The sequence below is a fragment of the Amia ocellicauda genome, chromosome 5, assembly GCF_036373705.1.
Source record: "Amia ocellicauda isolate fAmiCal2 chromosome 5, fAmiCal2.hap1, whole genome shotgun sequence".
Classification (NCBI taxonomy): Eukaryota; Metazoa; Chordata; class Actinopteri; order Amiiformes; family Amiidae; genus Amia; species Amia ocellicauda.
Window position 1 is genome coordinate 20,215,070 of NC_089854.1, and position 15,276 is coordinate 20,230,345.

Consider the following 15,276-nt stretch of genomic DNA (forward strand, 5'->3'; position numbering starts at 1 on the left):
CTCACTTCCTCTGGCCAGACAGGAGCGCACACCGGCTCTGCGCATGCGCATGCGGGAATCACAGCTGCGTCTTCACACGGAGTCGGAGCGGAGAGCAGCCCCGCCCCGCACCGCCCCGCATCGCCCCGCATCGCCCCGCACCGCCCCGCACCGCCCCTACTGTCCTCGGTGCCCGGAGAGCAGGGAGTCAAAGGAGAGATCGGTAAAGGGGTTGAGGGGTGGGAGAGCCACACAGAGAATGACGACACCTGCCTGGCACACAGGTGAGACCGAGGGAGCGAGCGACGACACCTGCCTGGCACACAGGTGAGAGATGGACTTCTCTTGTGCCTGGAAGTCGCTGGAGATGTATGGACCTGCTCGGCGACCAAGGATGCAATAGACTCTCCCACACTGCTCTGCGCCGCTTGGACAGTGCTCTGGACTTTCTGTATAAATACATTCCAATTTAAAATTGTTTGTATTGTATTACTGTGTGTGAAGAGGATGCAGCGGTGACTATGAGGCGCCCTGCCTCGGCACGGACCTCGGTCGGCAGCAGACACTGAGAGACCCGGGCGGGAGTGGGAGTGTGTGGGACCCGGAGCAGCAGCCATGGCTGACCACGACCACAATAAGAAGCAGCTGCTGGAGTTATTGAAGCAGCCCGGCAACGGCGCCTGCGCAGACTGCGGGACGCGGGGTGAGTACCGTCCCGCACCGGGCGGGTCTGCGGGGAGCGGCGCTGGGGGTAACGGATAACTGGCACCGAGAGGCAGGGATCGTCTGGAGGTGTTTGTAGGTGAAAGGGCAGCTGAGTGGAGTCAGGTTTCGGAGTGCGACTGCGACTTCAGCCACATTAGTTATGTTTTATATATATTAGTTATGTGCATATATATATATATATACACTCACACACTCGCACACACACTTCTCTCTCTCTCATATTGATATATATAAGAGAGAGAGAGAGAGAGAGAGAGAGAGAGAGAGAGAGAGAGAGAGAGAAAAGTGTGTGTGTGTGTATATATATATATATTTGTGTAATGTGCGTGTGTGTATTCTATATATATATATATATATATATATATATATATATATATCTATATATATATATATATATATCTATATATATATATATATATATCTATATATATAATACACACACGCACATTACACACACAAACTGAAAGATGTTACTTAGAATTGGAAAAAAAACGGAATGGATCGGAGAATAAACGTACATATGTGACATAATTGAAAGTGGTAATGTTTAAATGTCTGGCTGGACACATTAAAGATCAAATAAAGGATGGACAAATAAAACCATTGAATGGCGACCAAGCGATTGAGGGATGAATACACACTTGGCCGCAGTTCGGTTTGCCGGTCTTTGCGGTCGGTGGTGAATTTCAACCCGTTTGCTCGCAATTTGAAGGACGTGTATGAAATGTGCTTAGATTAACGACTAAGCGTTTAAGCGCCGCTCCTGATATGCGTCTCCTGTTGAGTTTGTTTCAGTTGTTAAGGTTGCGGTTGTTGCTTGAATTGTTGACTGTCCGATTTATAATTGTGTAAGCACTGGCAATCATAAAACACTCAGAGCAATACTGCAGTGCAATCCCTGGGGGAGAAAGGGTTCTTGAAAGCACTTTGTGAGTGGTGCACAGAAAAGTGAGGAAGAGCCGCACACACACAGTGAGGCAGTCACACAACGAGGCAGACACAGACACAGTGAGGCAGATACAGTGAGGCAGACACACAAAGAGACAGACACAGTGACGCACACCCACGCAGCAAAACAGACACAGCGAGGCAGACGCACAGGCACACACCCACACGGTGAGGCAGACGCACAACGAGGCAGACGCACAGTGAGGCAGATGCACGGACACACACCCAAGCAGCGAGGCAGATGCACAGTGAGGCAGACGCGCAAGGAGGCAGACAGACAGACACACACACACACACCCACACAGCAAGGCAGACACAATGAGACAGACACGCACCCTAACATATTCCACCTTTCAAAAGCAGAATTGATCATGATCATTGTTGTCTTCATTGTAGTGGTTGTTGTTGCCAGACTGAGTCCTGTTGCTTTTCTAAATGTCTACAAAGCTCTCATCATTGATGCCACCTTGCTGTTCTAGACTGGGGACGATGGTCTTTTTCAGCCTTGCTTGTTGTTGCTATTTCTAAAGCGGTTGAAGGTCAGCAGCGGCACTGATGACAACCCCTGGTGTGGAAACCGGCGGACACAGGGTTAACTGTGCTCAAGGGCAAACCACTTCAGGCCTCTGAACTTCCCCTGTGGCCCTCGCCCTAACTAAAGGGGAACCTCTTTCAACAGCTTGCTGATGCTGTAAAAATCAAACCGAAATAATAAAAGTCCAGAGGTTATGGCCGGTACATGGCTGTGGTGACCTCCTCAATACCCAAGCAGCGTGAAGCGGAGACTCGTGCTGTGAAGGCTGTCCATAGTGAGAGGAGACTGTGGCTCTCGGGCTGATCCCAGGGCTGCTCTGTGCCGCTGGGTTTTGTTCCAACTGAACTCGCAGCTACTTAACTGAAATCTTAATTTAATTCATAATTTGCGTAATTTGACTTTTTAACTGGTGTAGTTTACAAAACGACTGAGGATTCAAGTGGCTGATAACGGTTTAAAATGATTCAGCTGTCCAAAATGATTAAAAGCTCTGATTGGGTCAATTATGAGTTGAGTGAAGTGATTAGGAGCAAACCGTGTGTGTGTGTGTGTGTGTGTGTGTGTGTGTGTGTGTGTGTGTGTTGAAATCAATCTGTATAGTTTGCCAGTAAGTAAGTGAGTTTGTTCTCCTTTTCTGATCCGTTGAGGAACACGGGCGAGTAGGAAGAGGAGTAGCTGAGAATAATGACAGTCTGGAAAATCCCCGTCCCACAGAGCAGCACGCGCCACTGCGGGGCCACAGCTGGGAGACGGGGTGTATCTCCGCGTCAGCACCTGAGTGGGAAACTTTCACTCTTAAAAGTGAACCATTCAATTACGGCACCTCAGAGTCAGCTTCCGTTTTTCATGTCAGAAGCGCAGATCTCGTGGCACATGTTGCAGTTTTGTGATGCAGGGAGCCAGAGGAGGAAGTGGCTCTGTTTTCTGCCTGAGAAGTGCATGATGGGATGCGTGCACTGCAAACACTAATTATAAATATGTATATATTTATATCCTCTTTGCTCTGCATTCATGTAGTAAAAGGGGATGTAAGTTTTTGAATTAAAAGCCCTGTGTGGCGTTTTAATGTCACTTGATGTATTTATTTTTATCTTTAAAAATGTTCCCTTTTAACAAATAAAATAGTCACATGGTGGGCTTCAGTCTTTCAGTGCAGTCCAGTTCAGTCCAGCATAGCCCATCTCAAACCAGTCCACTCCAGCCCATTCGGACCACCACTCGCAGGTTGGAGACAAACGTGATCCAGTTTAGGAAAACTAAATCTTTCCAATGAATCTCACTCTGTTCCTCTCCCATGTCCCACATCTGATGATCTCCCACTCCCACCCACCCCTCCTCCGCTACCCTGGCCTGTCTGACTCCCACGGGCGTCTCTTGCAGACCCGGACTGGGCATCCTACAAGCTGGGTGTGTTCATCTGCCTGAACTGCTCGGGGACACACCGCAACCTGCCAGAGGTCAGCAGGGTCAAGTCCATTCGGCTGGACTTCTGGGATGACAGCCTGGTGAAGGTAGGCAGGCCAGGGTGGGGTGGTCAGACCTTCCCTCACTGCGTGTCTGCGTATCTGCGTGTCTGTCTTATTCATGCCTCTGTCGTCTGACCCTGCAGTTTATGAAAGCCAATGGGAACTCCATTGTGAAGGATACATACGAGAAGTCCGTCCCGGCGTTCTACTACCGGCCCCAGGAGAGTGACTGTCCGTGAGTACAGCCCTAGCCCCCCGCCCCACCCCTGCCTCTGGGGTCACACCGGTCCACCCATTTCACGTGCCTGCACGGACTGGAAGCGATTCTCTGATCATTTGGGTCTTTGTAGAATGCAGAGTGACCTAGTGCAGCACAGAGTGCAGCACAGCCAGATGAAATCTGTATTCACAGAGTGATACCAGCTGTGTAACCGCCTGTGTCCCAGTGTCCCTTGGTCCCTGTGTCATCACGTCTCCGTGTCCCCGAGCAGAGTGCTGAAGGAGCAGTGGATCAGAGCAAAGTACGAGAGGAATGAATTCACTGGGGACAACGCCATGGCCCAGGAGGCCTACAGCTCAGGTGAGCCTGGACTGGTGTCCCTGTCTGTCCCTGTGTATCTGTGTGTGTCTGTATGAGTCCGAGTGTGTGTGTCTTTACCGCGGTGTTAAGAACTGTGTGTGTGTATTGTGTTTTTCTGGCCAGGGTCCTACGAGGGGTTCCTGTGGAAGAAGGGGCGCGACAACGGGCAGTTTCTACAGAGAAAATTCATCCTGAGCGAGAAGGACTTCACTCTGAAGTACTACACCAAGGAGGAGGTGAGCGCTTCAGGGTTGAGTTCTCAGAGCAGTTAAAATGTGCCAGCCCAGACGGGTGGCTCTGACAGACTCGCCTTCAGCACACAGACAAGGCCCAGTCCTGTGCCATGCACTGCTTTACATGGCAAACGGGAGGGACTGGGACGCACTGCTGTGATTTATGAGCTGAACCATGTCCTCCTGCGGCCCTGTTGCCCTGGAAACCTCTCTGCTGCCCACATGGCTGTTTGTTTCGTGTTATCTCCCTGATAAGAACCCAGAGACTGCAGGTATTTCTGTTAGTGTGTGTTGGTGTTTGTGTGTGCGAGCTCCCTCTCCCCACCGCCCTGACTGACGGCTCTCTCCGCCCCTCTGTGCCTCTGCAGTCCAAAGGTCCCAAAGCCGTCATCTACGTCAAAGACCTCAATGTCACCTTCCAGCCGGAGAAGATCGGCCACGCCCACGGGCTGCAGCTCACCTACCTGCAGGACGAGCACACCCGGAACATATTTGTGTACCACGACAGCGGGAAGGTGAGCGGCCACCCCCCCCCCCTGCAGCTCCGTCCGAGCGGTACAGTAGATCAGACGTCCTGGTGAATGAGTCAGTGCGGTCAGGGGAAACCCCACCCAACCTTCAGCGAAAGCCAAAATCCGCTGGGGACCGAAACGTAACCCTGATTTTAAATCGTAACTGCATCTTAAAACAGTTTACAGTTTACAGAGTACATTTACGCAAAGTGGCGCTTTTTAAACAACCTCAGCCTCCACACCATACCGATCCCCACCTGCACCCCTCATTAAAACCCAGCTCGGTCACATGATCCCTGTTCGTCTCTCGCTCTCTCTCTGCGTAGGAGATTGTGAACTGGTTCAACGCCATCAGAGCCACGCGCTTCTCCTACCTGAGGACTGCCTTTCCCACCGCCAGCGATAGCGAGGTGAGCGGAGGGCGTAGGGAGGAGGAGGAGGAGGGAGAGTGTTTGAATGCTGCTCCTCTGTGCTTCACTGCCGGGTGTCTCTGTGTTCGGAGCGCAGAGTCTGGCCTGTGCTGCAGATCGTGCATTGACATGAATCAGCCAATCGATCAATAACTGCCATGCTTTCGAGGTCACAGAGGATCTATGTTCAAACTCTTCTTCCTCTGTCTGTTTTGTCTCGCAGCTGAAGCCCTGGATATCTCGGAATTACTTAAAGGAAGGCTACATGGAAAAGACCGGTCCGATGGTACGAGCTGCAGTGTGACCCAGTCTGTATAGAACAGGGTGTTGTTGTTCAGTGAGGGTTTTAAAGCCCAGATTCAATTATAGAAGTCAGTCAGTCAGGGTGGGGGGGGACTGTCTCAGACTGTGATGGTTTTGTCTTCCCCAGCAACGGGAGTCCTTCAAGAAGAGGTGGTTCATCCTGGACTCGCAGGATAGGAAGCTGCTCTACTTCAAAGACCCACTGGTGAGCCGGTCTGCCTGGGCCTCGCTGATGGCCCCACACTGCCACCTGCTGGCCCAGTGAGGGAGTGCGCAGGGGGAAGAATGCCACACACTGTTTTGTGCTTCTGTGAAGTCGCTGTGGGTGACTGCCTGCCTGAGCTGTACTGCCCCCCCTGTGCATGTGTGTGCATGTGGTTCTGTGTAAAGGTAGTTTTGCGTTGTGCTGTGTGTGTGGTGCTACAGTGTGGTACAGTGCTGTGTGTGTGTGTGTGTGTGTGTGTGGTGCAGTGCTGTGTGTGTGTGTGTGTGTGTGGTGCAGTGCTGTGTGTGTGTGTGTGTGTGTGGTGCAGTGCTGTGTGTGTGTGTGTGTGTGTGTGTGTGGTGCAGTGCTGTGTGTGTGTGTGTGGTGCATGTGTGGTGCAGTGCTGTGTGTGTGTGTGGTGCAGTGCAGTGCAGTGCTGTGTGTGTGTGTGTGTGTGTGTGGTGCAGTGCTGTGTGTGTGTGTGTGTGGTGCAGTGCTGTGTGTGTGTGTGTGTGTGTGTGTGTGTGTGTGTGTGGTACAGTGTGGTGCAGTGCAGTGCTGTGCGTGTATGGTGCAGTGCTGTGCGTGTGTGGTACAGTGTGGTGCAGTGCTGTGCGTGTGTGGTACAGTGTGGTGCAGTGCTGTGCGTGTGTGGTGCAGTGCTGTGCGTGTGTGGTACAGTGTGGTGCAGTGCAGTGCTGTGCGTGTGTGGTGCAGTGCTGTGCGTGTGTGGTACAGTGTGGTGCAGTGCTGTGCGTGTGTGGTACAGTGTGGTGCAGTGCTGTGCGTGTGTGGTACAGTGTGGTGCAGTGCTGTGCGTGTGTGGTACAGTGTGGTGCAGTGCTGTGCGTGTGTGGTGCAGTGCTGTGCGTGTGTGGTACAGTGCTGTGCATGTGTGGTGCAGTGCTGTGCATGTGTGGTGCAGTGCTGTGCATGTGTGGTGCAGTGCTGTGCGTGTGTGGTACAGTGCTGTGCGTGTGTGGTGCAGTGTGGTACAGTGCAGTGCTGTGCGTGTAGTGCAGTGCTGTGCGTGTGTGGTGCAGTGCTGTGCGTGTGTGGTACAGTGTGGTGCGGTGCAGTGCTGTGCGTGTGTGGTGCAGTGCAGTGCTGTGCGTGTGTTTGGTGCAGTGCTGTGCGTGCGTGTGTGTAGTACAGTGCAGTGCTGTGCGTGTGTGTAGTACAGTGCAGTGCTGTGCGTGTCTGGTGCAGTGATGTGCTGTGCTGTGCGTGTGTGTAGTACAGTGCAGTGCTGTGCGTGTCTGGTGCAGTGCAGTGCTGTGCTGTGCTGTGCTGTGTGTGTGTGTGTGTGCTGTGCATGTGTGGTGCAGTGCTGTGTGTGTGTGTGCTGTGCATGTGTGGTGCAGTGCTGTGCTGTGCTGTGCTGTGTGTGTGTTTGTGTGTGTGTGTGGTGCAGTGTGGTGCTGTTGTGCTCCAGTAGCAGTGAGAGCATGTGACTGCCCCCTGCAGGACGCAGTAGAGCTGGGCGTGGTGTTCCTGGGCCCGGAGGAGCACGGCTACGCGGTGCGGGACAGCCAACCACGGACGGCGCGCAGGAACAAGTGGAAGTGTGGTGTCGCCATGGAGACGCCGGACAGGGCGTTTCAGTTCATGTGTGAGAACGAGCGGGAGCAGCGCGAGTGGATGGCGGCACTGCGGCAAGTCATCGCCAGACCCATGATCCCTCAGGACTACGCCAGTGAGTCTCGCACACGCACATTGGCATCTGCAAGTAAATCGATAGATCGTTGCAGTACCACTGATTCACTGATCGCTGTTCGGTTCCCTTGCAGCCGAGGCCAATGTGAGACGGAGACGGTGACCCTGCAAGGGAGGGAGAGAAGAGTCGGACAGCGGCACCGTGGTGGACACACTTCCAACTGGACCAGAGGGGTTAGCTCCGCAGCGGCCGTGGGCACTGCTGGCTGGCACCACTTCACAAAGCCTTTAAATCATGTTAAAATGGTGCCTAGAGCCCCGAGTAAAGATTTTTTTTACATGACCAAGTTGTTCCCTGGGGGGTCCCCAAGTGTGTAACGTTTTCTCTCAGTGCTGCCCTTGTAGGCTGGTGGTGGTATTTTGGTGACTTCCCACCAGTGGTACCCAAACACCGTCCTGGAGCCCCGATCCAGTACGTTTTGTCAGTCACTGTAAATCGCTAATTTCGACAGATTAGGAACATGTGGAAGTTATTGATCAATTAAGCAATTAACTTGTTCAGTTAAGGGAATTCTGGTCACTGAGGGCTGAAAAGGGTGGTTCATTTTCTTTATACCAAGTCTCTACAGAACTTCATTTAACAAGTCACCTGCTTAATTGATCACATTGAAATGGCTCCAGGTGTTCAGAAATTGATTATTAAAGGTTATCTGTGGGAGCGGGGCCTCGAGGACGGGATTTGGGCAGCACTGCGTCACACACTTTCATTTCAAGGCAGCTGGGAAGTGTTTTGATGGAAACCATGTAAAGTTGAAAATAATTTTAATTCGGAACATTTTATTGTAATTGTAATATTACAAATAATAATAAAAACATTAGGAAAAAAAAGAGTAATAAAACATTTGAATCCTAACCACTTTCATCCAGAGCCCATTTAAAAACACTATCGTTACAGTCATATGTCACACTGCATTGTATTTATAATAAAATGTTTACAATCTTAATTTTTTAATTCTTAATAAATAAATCTGAATTGATAAAATAGTATAGTATTCCCTCAAGTACAAAATTGTTTTTAAATTATATATTTAAAATGTAAATTGTGTCTTACTGGGCTACACAAGTGGGGACTCATTTCACTCTCTGAGTGGGGACTTTATTCGACTCCCTGAGAACTGTCAAACAGACCTCATTCACCTATTGCATATTCATATTTCTCACATTTAAAGTTGTCCTGTATTCCCTGGGCCAGTGGTTCCCAACCTTGGAGGAGCCCCTATCCTGCTGTTTTTTGTTCCAACTGAGCTCTCAATTACTTAATTGAACCCCTAATTGAAATTTCCAAATCAGAGCCTTTTCATTATTTTTAACAATAGGGGTTTTAAGTTGAGTGTAAAATTGTGTAAGGAAATAATTATCTTATTAAGAAACCAACTTCTTATCAGTTACACAACTTAAAGAGTCCAATGTAATCAAATTACTTCAATTAAGGGTTCAATTAAGTATTGAACTACTGACCTATAATCCAGTTACTCTCAGACAGATGTGTGAGTGTCATCCTGTACCATATAAGTGTGGATCCGTGACAAGCCCCAGCAGAAAACAACGCAGTGCCTAAACATCAGCCTGTTGCCGTTTCTCTTGTGAGACGGGGTTGAATTATTGTGTGGTCTGTTTTACCCCTGACAGTCCCAATGGGGAAAGGGCTGCGATGACAACTAGAATGTGTAAATAAGAACAGCAAGATAAGTCACTAATCAAATTTCACATTAGCACAAACTTAAAATGTTTTCCTCTGCAAACTCAGAACTTCATTTGTCCCTCCGACATCTTTGTAAAAGTAGTGCAGCAGGTTAAAAGTGGGAAGTCCAGATGGCTGAATCGGCTCATTTTCTCTAGCCACCTGCAGTGAAAGGAGATGTTCAAGGGGGTCCAATTCTCTCATGACTCGCCTGGTTTTTTGAAACCTCAGCGGCGAGGCTCACCACCGACTGAAACAATGAAGACAACTGGTTTGGCAATGCTTGGACGGAGTATTTATTCTCTCTTTTCTTTCTCCTGCCACAGCTTTCAGAGAAGTACAGCAAACCTTTCACATGGGTAGGCATGAGTACGTGGTACTGACTGGATATGAAACTGTTTAGACACACTGACCGCACTGATGCTTAAAGACACAAATGTAAACTCCAGGTGTGAAGAAGGATGTGCCCAACCTCTTCAATCATGTTGGCAGCTGTGCTTCTACTGGGTTCTGTACTGAAGGATGCACCAGTGGTTTTCTCCCAGTGGTGCTGGGTCTGTGGCTGCTGTCGGTTCTGTTTGGCCCAGTTGTCACCAGGAGGCAAAAGGCAGAATGTTGCTGCTTTTAAAGGGAGTCTGATCGACAGCTGTGCTAATCTATTTTGATGGGAGTTTCTGAATGTCAGCCCAGCTTTATAAACTATTCAGTCTTACGTCTCTATAATTGAAGCAAGTATGCCCAGCACCACACCAAGAGACACTGCCCAGTCCGTCTGTCTTCAAGACGCACTGTACACGAAGCGCAAGGACACACACTATAGAACTTCAGTCCTAATAAGTCAATTCATGTATTGATTAATTTATTGATTGAGTGATTGATGCAGGACTGGGGCCGATGGGGCAGTAAGAGGTGGATACAGGGGGTAGAGACATAACTGTTTACCAATGCCCTTGTCTGTCTGCTTGCTTTTAAAAATAATAAAGTTCCTGCAAGAGGCAATAGTAAAAAACGAATACATTGTAAACAGAAAAATAAAAAAATAGCCAAATAGTCAAGGCTTTTAGTTGGGCCACCGCTCTCCAGTTTCCTGTAAACGTGCGACTGCAGAAGAAAGAAAGCAGGGGCTGCCGGGACATGTAGTTCATTTTATTTTCCTGTGTATCTTCTGTCCGGTTGTCACTCTGTACACTTTCGTTTTCCCAACTGTCTTGAAACGGCCATGGCGCTGGACCCGGCCAGGCTGGACTCTGTTACGGGAGAACTGCAGTGCCCGATCTGCTGGGAGACCTTCCGAGACCCGGTGCGGGCCTCCTGCGGGACTCATTACTTCTGCCTGGATTGCATGCACAAGTTTACAGAAGCGAAGAAGTTCAACTGCTGCTGCTGTATGGGCCCCTACAACCCGCAGCACCGGCTGGAGGTGGACCGGACCATGCGCAACATCTGCGAGAAGCTGCGCGCCGGGGAGAGGGACGCGACCCCCCGCGCCGCCCCCGCGCGCCCGAGCGTGAGTGCAGTGACGTCAGTTCGCGAACGAGTCGTTCTTTTGGAAGCGATCATTTTGGGGACCGATGGGACTCGGGCTGATCCGTTCGTCCTGACTACTCGTTGAGTGCTAAAAATTGAAGACTTATGTGCCATGTTGGTTCCAAATTCCCTCTTGCTTAGTGCAAAATAAAGAAATCTGTATGAGCCAAAATGGCGTCAGTTACATCATCCAGACCGAGTATAGACTACTGTCAGAACACGAGATTAGACGTGTATGCAATATTATATACTGTACATAATGTGTGTGTGTGTGTATTACAGTTCGTATTCATTGGGTACGTCTGCCAAACAAATAAAAATACAATACATCAAAGATCTGTTTTTGTAATGTTTTATACACATTATTAATACATGCAAGTCATGTTGAGTTAAATCAACAAAATGACAAATAATAATATTTTTTAATTTTAATAATAATTGAGATACACCTATGCATAAGACACTTATTTAACGATATTTGTATTTATTTATTTATTAGCAGACGCCCAAACAATATATTAAATTTAATTAGATTAATCATGTTGGCTAAATAATGTTAAGACTTCAAACTGTTGTTATCTCTGGGATTTTAAATATGTATTTGTCACAACTGTATTTAATTTAATATAGACTTTTCTTAGCTTTTGTGGTGTGCAGTGAACGACTCGTTCTTTCCAGTTCAAATCTATCTAACCAATCCTGATTCGGTCTGCCTTAGTTCGAGACTGTGAATCGAACATTGAATGAACAGTGTAGCAGAATCGGACTGCCCATCACTAAGTGAGTGGGGATCGCAGACGGGTAGTCTGCGGTGCTCGGGGTTTTATTAATATCTTCAATTAAATCCAACCTCAGTTGTATTGAAGTAGTGTGGTTCGTGTCCTCAGGAGACCCTGCAGCGCAGCTTGGCGGAGGTGACGTCGAAGATCAGGACAGTGGAGGAGCATCTCGCCAAGAGGCAGAAGACCAGGCAGGAGCTCACAGTGAGCAGTCCACCACTCTCTTCCTCATTTCCCTTCTTGCTTTCTCCACCCTGTCTTGTCCATTTTTTAATCTAACATTGAGGGATTTCCTCTCCTTCTCCCCTTTCAAATTCATATTAGGGAGGGAGAAAAGCTCCACTGGAACTCAGACTCAGACACAGTGTTGCCAAAGAAGGGACAGACAGGTGCAGTGGTCAAGAACAGAGCACTACAGTGAACAATAAATATAGTGACTAAACACTAAGGGATTTCACAGATGTTATACATATGATATTGGATATGAGTGATGCCTGGTGTATAGAGTTTTGGACCCGGGGTGCTCAGTCTGCGGTGGTAGTTTTGGCTGGGTGTGTGTTGTAGGAGTCCGCCTCGTGGGAGAAGGACACCATGCGCTGGCAGTTTGGCGAACTGAAGAGGCTGATCGAGGAGAAGGAGAGCGCGGCCCTGTGCGTCCTGAGCCACAGAGAGAGTGCTGCCCAGCAGAGGTCCGACCACGTCCTGACGCGCCTCGGCCGGAGGCTGGACTCGCTGAGGTGCGTCAAGTCCCGGCTGGAGCAGGCGAACCCCGGCAACTGCTCCGCCCTGCTGCAGGTAGGCTGGTCCCACAGACTGTCCTGCTACACAGAGAGAGGAGAGTTGTGGTCGGGATGGTGTCTGGATTCTCTTCTGCTGTTTGTACGTCTCCATCCTCTCCTCTCCTCTCCTGTTGTTATCAGAAACACAGCTGTGGACAGGATAGTTTGACCTTGCTGTCTTTTTCTCTCCTTCTTGAATTTCTCCTGTTGCTAGAGTGTTGGTTTCCGGTCAGAAGTCGGGACTCCTGGAGGCTCTGGCCCCTCTGTCTGTCCTTCTGCCTCCCGCCTGACCAGCTGTGTGTCCCTGGAGGAGGAGGAAGAAGAAGAAGAAGAAGAAGAGGCTGGTTCACCAGCTCAGGTCCAGATGGCGGTGGCAGTGAGCGAGGCAGTCGCCGAGTTAAAGAGCAACATTGAAAATAAACTGGGAGCTATCCTGAATGCTTTCCAAGTCCCCAGCCCGGCCACAGAGGGTAGGACCACTGACCACAGTCTTCCTAAAGCTCAGTTTTCAATGCTGTTCCATAGGGCTGCAACAAATGAGAATTGTTTTGATAATCAATTAATCTGTTGATTACTACTTTGCCCCAAGAACATGCAGAACTAAAGACAGCTGCAGTGCAGGCCTGGCAGAGCATCACCAGGGAAGAAACCCAGCATCTGGTGATGTCTATGGGCTCCAGACTTCAGGCAGTCATTGACTGCAAAGGATTTGCAACCAAGTATTGAAACTCACAATTTAATTAATGATTATGTTAGTTTGTCCAGTTACTTTTGAGCCCCTAATATTGGGAGGACCACATATAAAAATGTGTGTAATTCCTACATGGTTCACCCAATTTGGATGTAACTACCCTCAAATTAGAGATGAAAGTCTACAATTAAAGCACATCTTGATTGTTTCCTTTCAAATCCACTGTGGTGGCGTACAGAGCCAAAATGATGACAGTTGTATCACTGTCCAAATATTGATGGACCTAACTGTATATTTTGAATTAAATAATTATGGCACAAATTTGATTATGGCACATCGTTGCCTTCTGCAGCACTGAGCCACGGCTGTTCAATGCACTTCCAGAGGCTCCAAGAAGTGCCGCTATGCATGATAGTTTAAAGAAATGTCTTAAAAAGCTGTCTTTAACGGATCCAATGTGCCATGACAATTTTTCGGATGACAGAAATGTCATGTTGGATCCAGTGGCCACTGCCTGTAACGGGCTGAGCATCTTCATCCTTGGTCATCACGTCTCCGATTTGTTTTCTCTTCAGGTGCTCATGCATCATTGTTGTGCTCCTGTGCCATGAGTCCAGCTTTGCACATGTTGCAGCAAACTGTCTTCTTTGAAGTGTTCAGTGTAAATTGCTCCCATACTTTATAAGACTTACACAGCTTTCCACGGGTATAGCTTTTTTTTGTAGCTCTGCCCCAGGTAGACCCAACTAATTGACGATGAAATTTGTTGCCAACAATTTTTAATTGTTGATTTAATCGATTAGTTGTTGCTGCCCTACTGTTCTGTGTGGTGTGCATCCGGCGTGGAGGGTGGAGTGGACAGGACAGGCCACAGGCCACAGGCCGTGCGATGGCCACTGACTTTTTCCTGCTTCGCTGTAGGAGCTCAGAGATGCACTGTGTCCCTGTGTGTATCCACAGACAGACCACCAGGACCCACAGCCCAGACCCCGCCCGAGGAGATGGAGTGCTCCACTATCCAGGAGCCTGAGAGACCCGCCAATCTGATGCAGTGTGAGTAGCGCCTGGCGTACATGTACCTTCCTTCTCATGTGTCCATTCATTTCCTATTTCACTACCCTTGCGTTGCTTGTTTTATTGTGTCTGGGTTAACATATCTGCCTTTGTGGAAACTCGTACAGATATCTGTGTTTTGGGGATCAGTCACTGGGGGAGGCGCTAGTCAGCCCTGTTCCTGTCGCCTGCAGGTTTGGTGCGTCTGTCCTTTAGCCTGGAGCGTGCACACCCGTTCCTGACCTTCTCAGAGGATTTCCGGCGTGTGAGGGTGCGCAAACGCAGCAGGACGTCACCCTGCAAGAACAACTGCTTCAAGACCACCCAGGCCATGGCGGCGCAGGTGTTCTCCCAGGGCGAGCACTACTGGGAGGTGGACACGGCCAGCTGCGTGGCCTGGGCAGTCGGGGTGGCCTATTGCAACCTGGGCCTGGGGGTGACGGTGGGCCGGGACTCCAGGTCCTGGTGCCTGGAGGGGAACACGTCCCAACTGTCTGCCTGGCACGCCAACAAGGAGGTCCTGCTGAGCCGGTCCAAGCCCGGACGGGTCGGGGTTCACCTGCGCATGGGGGAGGGGGAGCTGTCCTTCTACTGCATGCCTGGGGCGGAGGAGCCACTGTGGACGTACCAGGCCTGCTTCACCGAGGCGCTGCAGCCCGTGTTCTGGCTGTATGGGCTGAAGGACAACAACATGCTGTTCTTCCCCGAGGCATAGGCCTGTGAAGGGGTGGCAGTGCCCCGTGTGCATGCTGTGGGCCAAACTCCCAAACTCTGAGGGAGATGATGATACTATGTCTGTCAGAACTACATTGAGGTGCAAATAAAAACATTTTTTTTTAACTTTGGGTTATCTTATCTCTCTGTATATTGATATGTGTGTTTACTGCACATGTGTTATTGATTATGGTTTGTGTTCAAAAACAGTAGCATTTTACAAGATATGCTTTTCAAACAGTATGCAGTTACATATACTCGGCTGCACATATTTTTGATAAGGGTGCAGGACTGCGACACGTGTGTCTTTGTTTACATTATTAGTGCCATGAATGAACAGTGAAGCAGAACAGTGCCACATGCATGTATTTTATTTGCATTATTAGTTCCATAACAGCACAGTGTGGCGGAGCTGTGCAACACGCGTGTCTCTTATTTA

At 49.4% G+C, this 15,276-nt stretch overlaps 2 protein-coding genes across 5 annotated transcripts; both read left to right on the forward strand.

The window, feature by feature from the left end:
* Positions 1-104: 104 nt before the first annotated feature.
* Positions 105-7,896, forward strand: adap2 (ArfGAP with dual PH domains 2). The gene is made up of 11 exons (XM_066704217.1): positions 105-682; positions 3,569-3,699; positions 3,798-3,889; positions 4,146-4,234; positions 4,358-4,470; positions 4,836-4,982; positions 5,306-5,389; positions 5,613-5,675; positions 5,820-5,897; positions 7,365-7,593; positions 7,688-7,896. The coding sequence occupies exons 1-11, from the start codon at positions 595-597 to the stop codon at positions 7,714-7,716; spliced, it is 1,143 nt and encodes a 380-aa protein (XP_066560314.1). The 5' UTR covers positions 105-594; the 3' UTR covers positions 7,717-7,896.
* A 2,500-nt stretch (positions 7,897-10,396) lies between these two features.
* rnf135 (ring finger protein 135) lies at positions 10,397-14,963 on the forward strand. 4 transcript variants are annotated; one of them, XM_066704213.1, is made up of 6 exons: positions 10,397-10,801; positions 11,709-11,804; positions 12,165-12,395; positions 12,594-12,849; positions 13,992-14,123; positions 14,318-14,963. In XM_066704213.1, exons 1-6 carry the CDS (start codon positions 10,514-10,516, stop codon positions 14,836-14,838), a joined length of 1,524 nt encoding a protein of 507 aa, XP_066560310.1. In that variant the 5' UTR covers positions 10,397-10,513; the 3' UTR covers positions 14,839-14,963. The 4 variants fall into 4 exon arrangements, with proteins under 4 accessions (XP_066560310.1, XP_066560311.1, XP_066560313.1 ...); XM_066704214.1 differs by having other exon boundaries at positions 10,399-10,801; positions 14,031-14,123; XM_066704216.1 differs by lacking the exon at positions 10,397-10,801 and adding an exon at positions 10,827-10,935.
* The last annotated feature ends 313 nt before the right edge of the window (positions 14,964-15,276 follow it).

Coding starts and splice junctions, on each gene's coding strand:
- adap2 (XM_066704217.1), top strand. CDS start 595: ATGGCTGACCACGACCACAATAAGAAGCAGCTGCTGGAGTTATTGAAG. Junction 4,235..4,357: donor CCAGGAGGCCTACAGCTCAG/GTGAGCCTGGAC, acceptor TTTTCTGGCCAG/GGTCCTACGAGGGGTTCCTG. Junction 5,898..7,364: donor TCTACTTCAAAGACCCACTG/GTGAGCCGGTCT, acceptor TGCCCCCTGCAG/GACGCAGTAGAGCTGGGCGT.
- rnf135 (XM_066704213.1), top strand. CDS start 10,514: ATGGCGCTGGACCCGGCCAGGCTGGACTCTGTTACGGGAGAACTGCAG. Junction 11,805..12,164: donor AGACCAGGCAGGAGCTCACA/GTGAGCAGTCCA, acceptor TGTGTGTTGTAG/GAGTCCGCCTCGTGGGAGAA. Junction 14,124..14,317: donor ACCCGCCAATCTGATGCAGT/GTGAGTAGCGCC, acceptor TGTCGCCTGCAG/GTTTGGTGCGTCTGTCCTTT.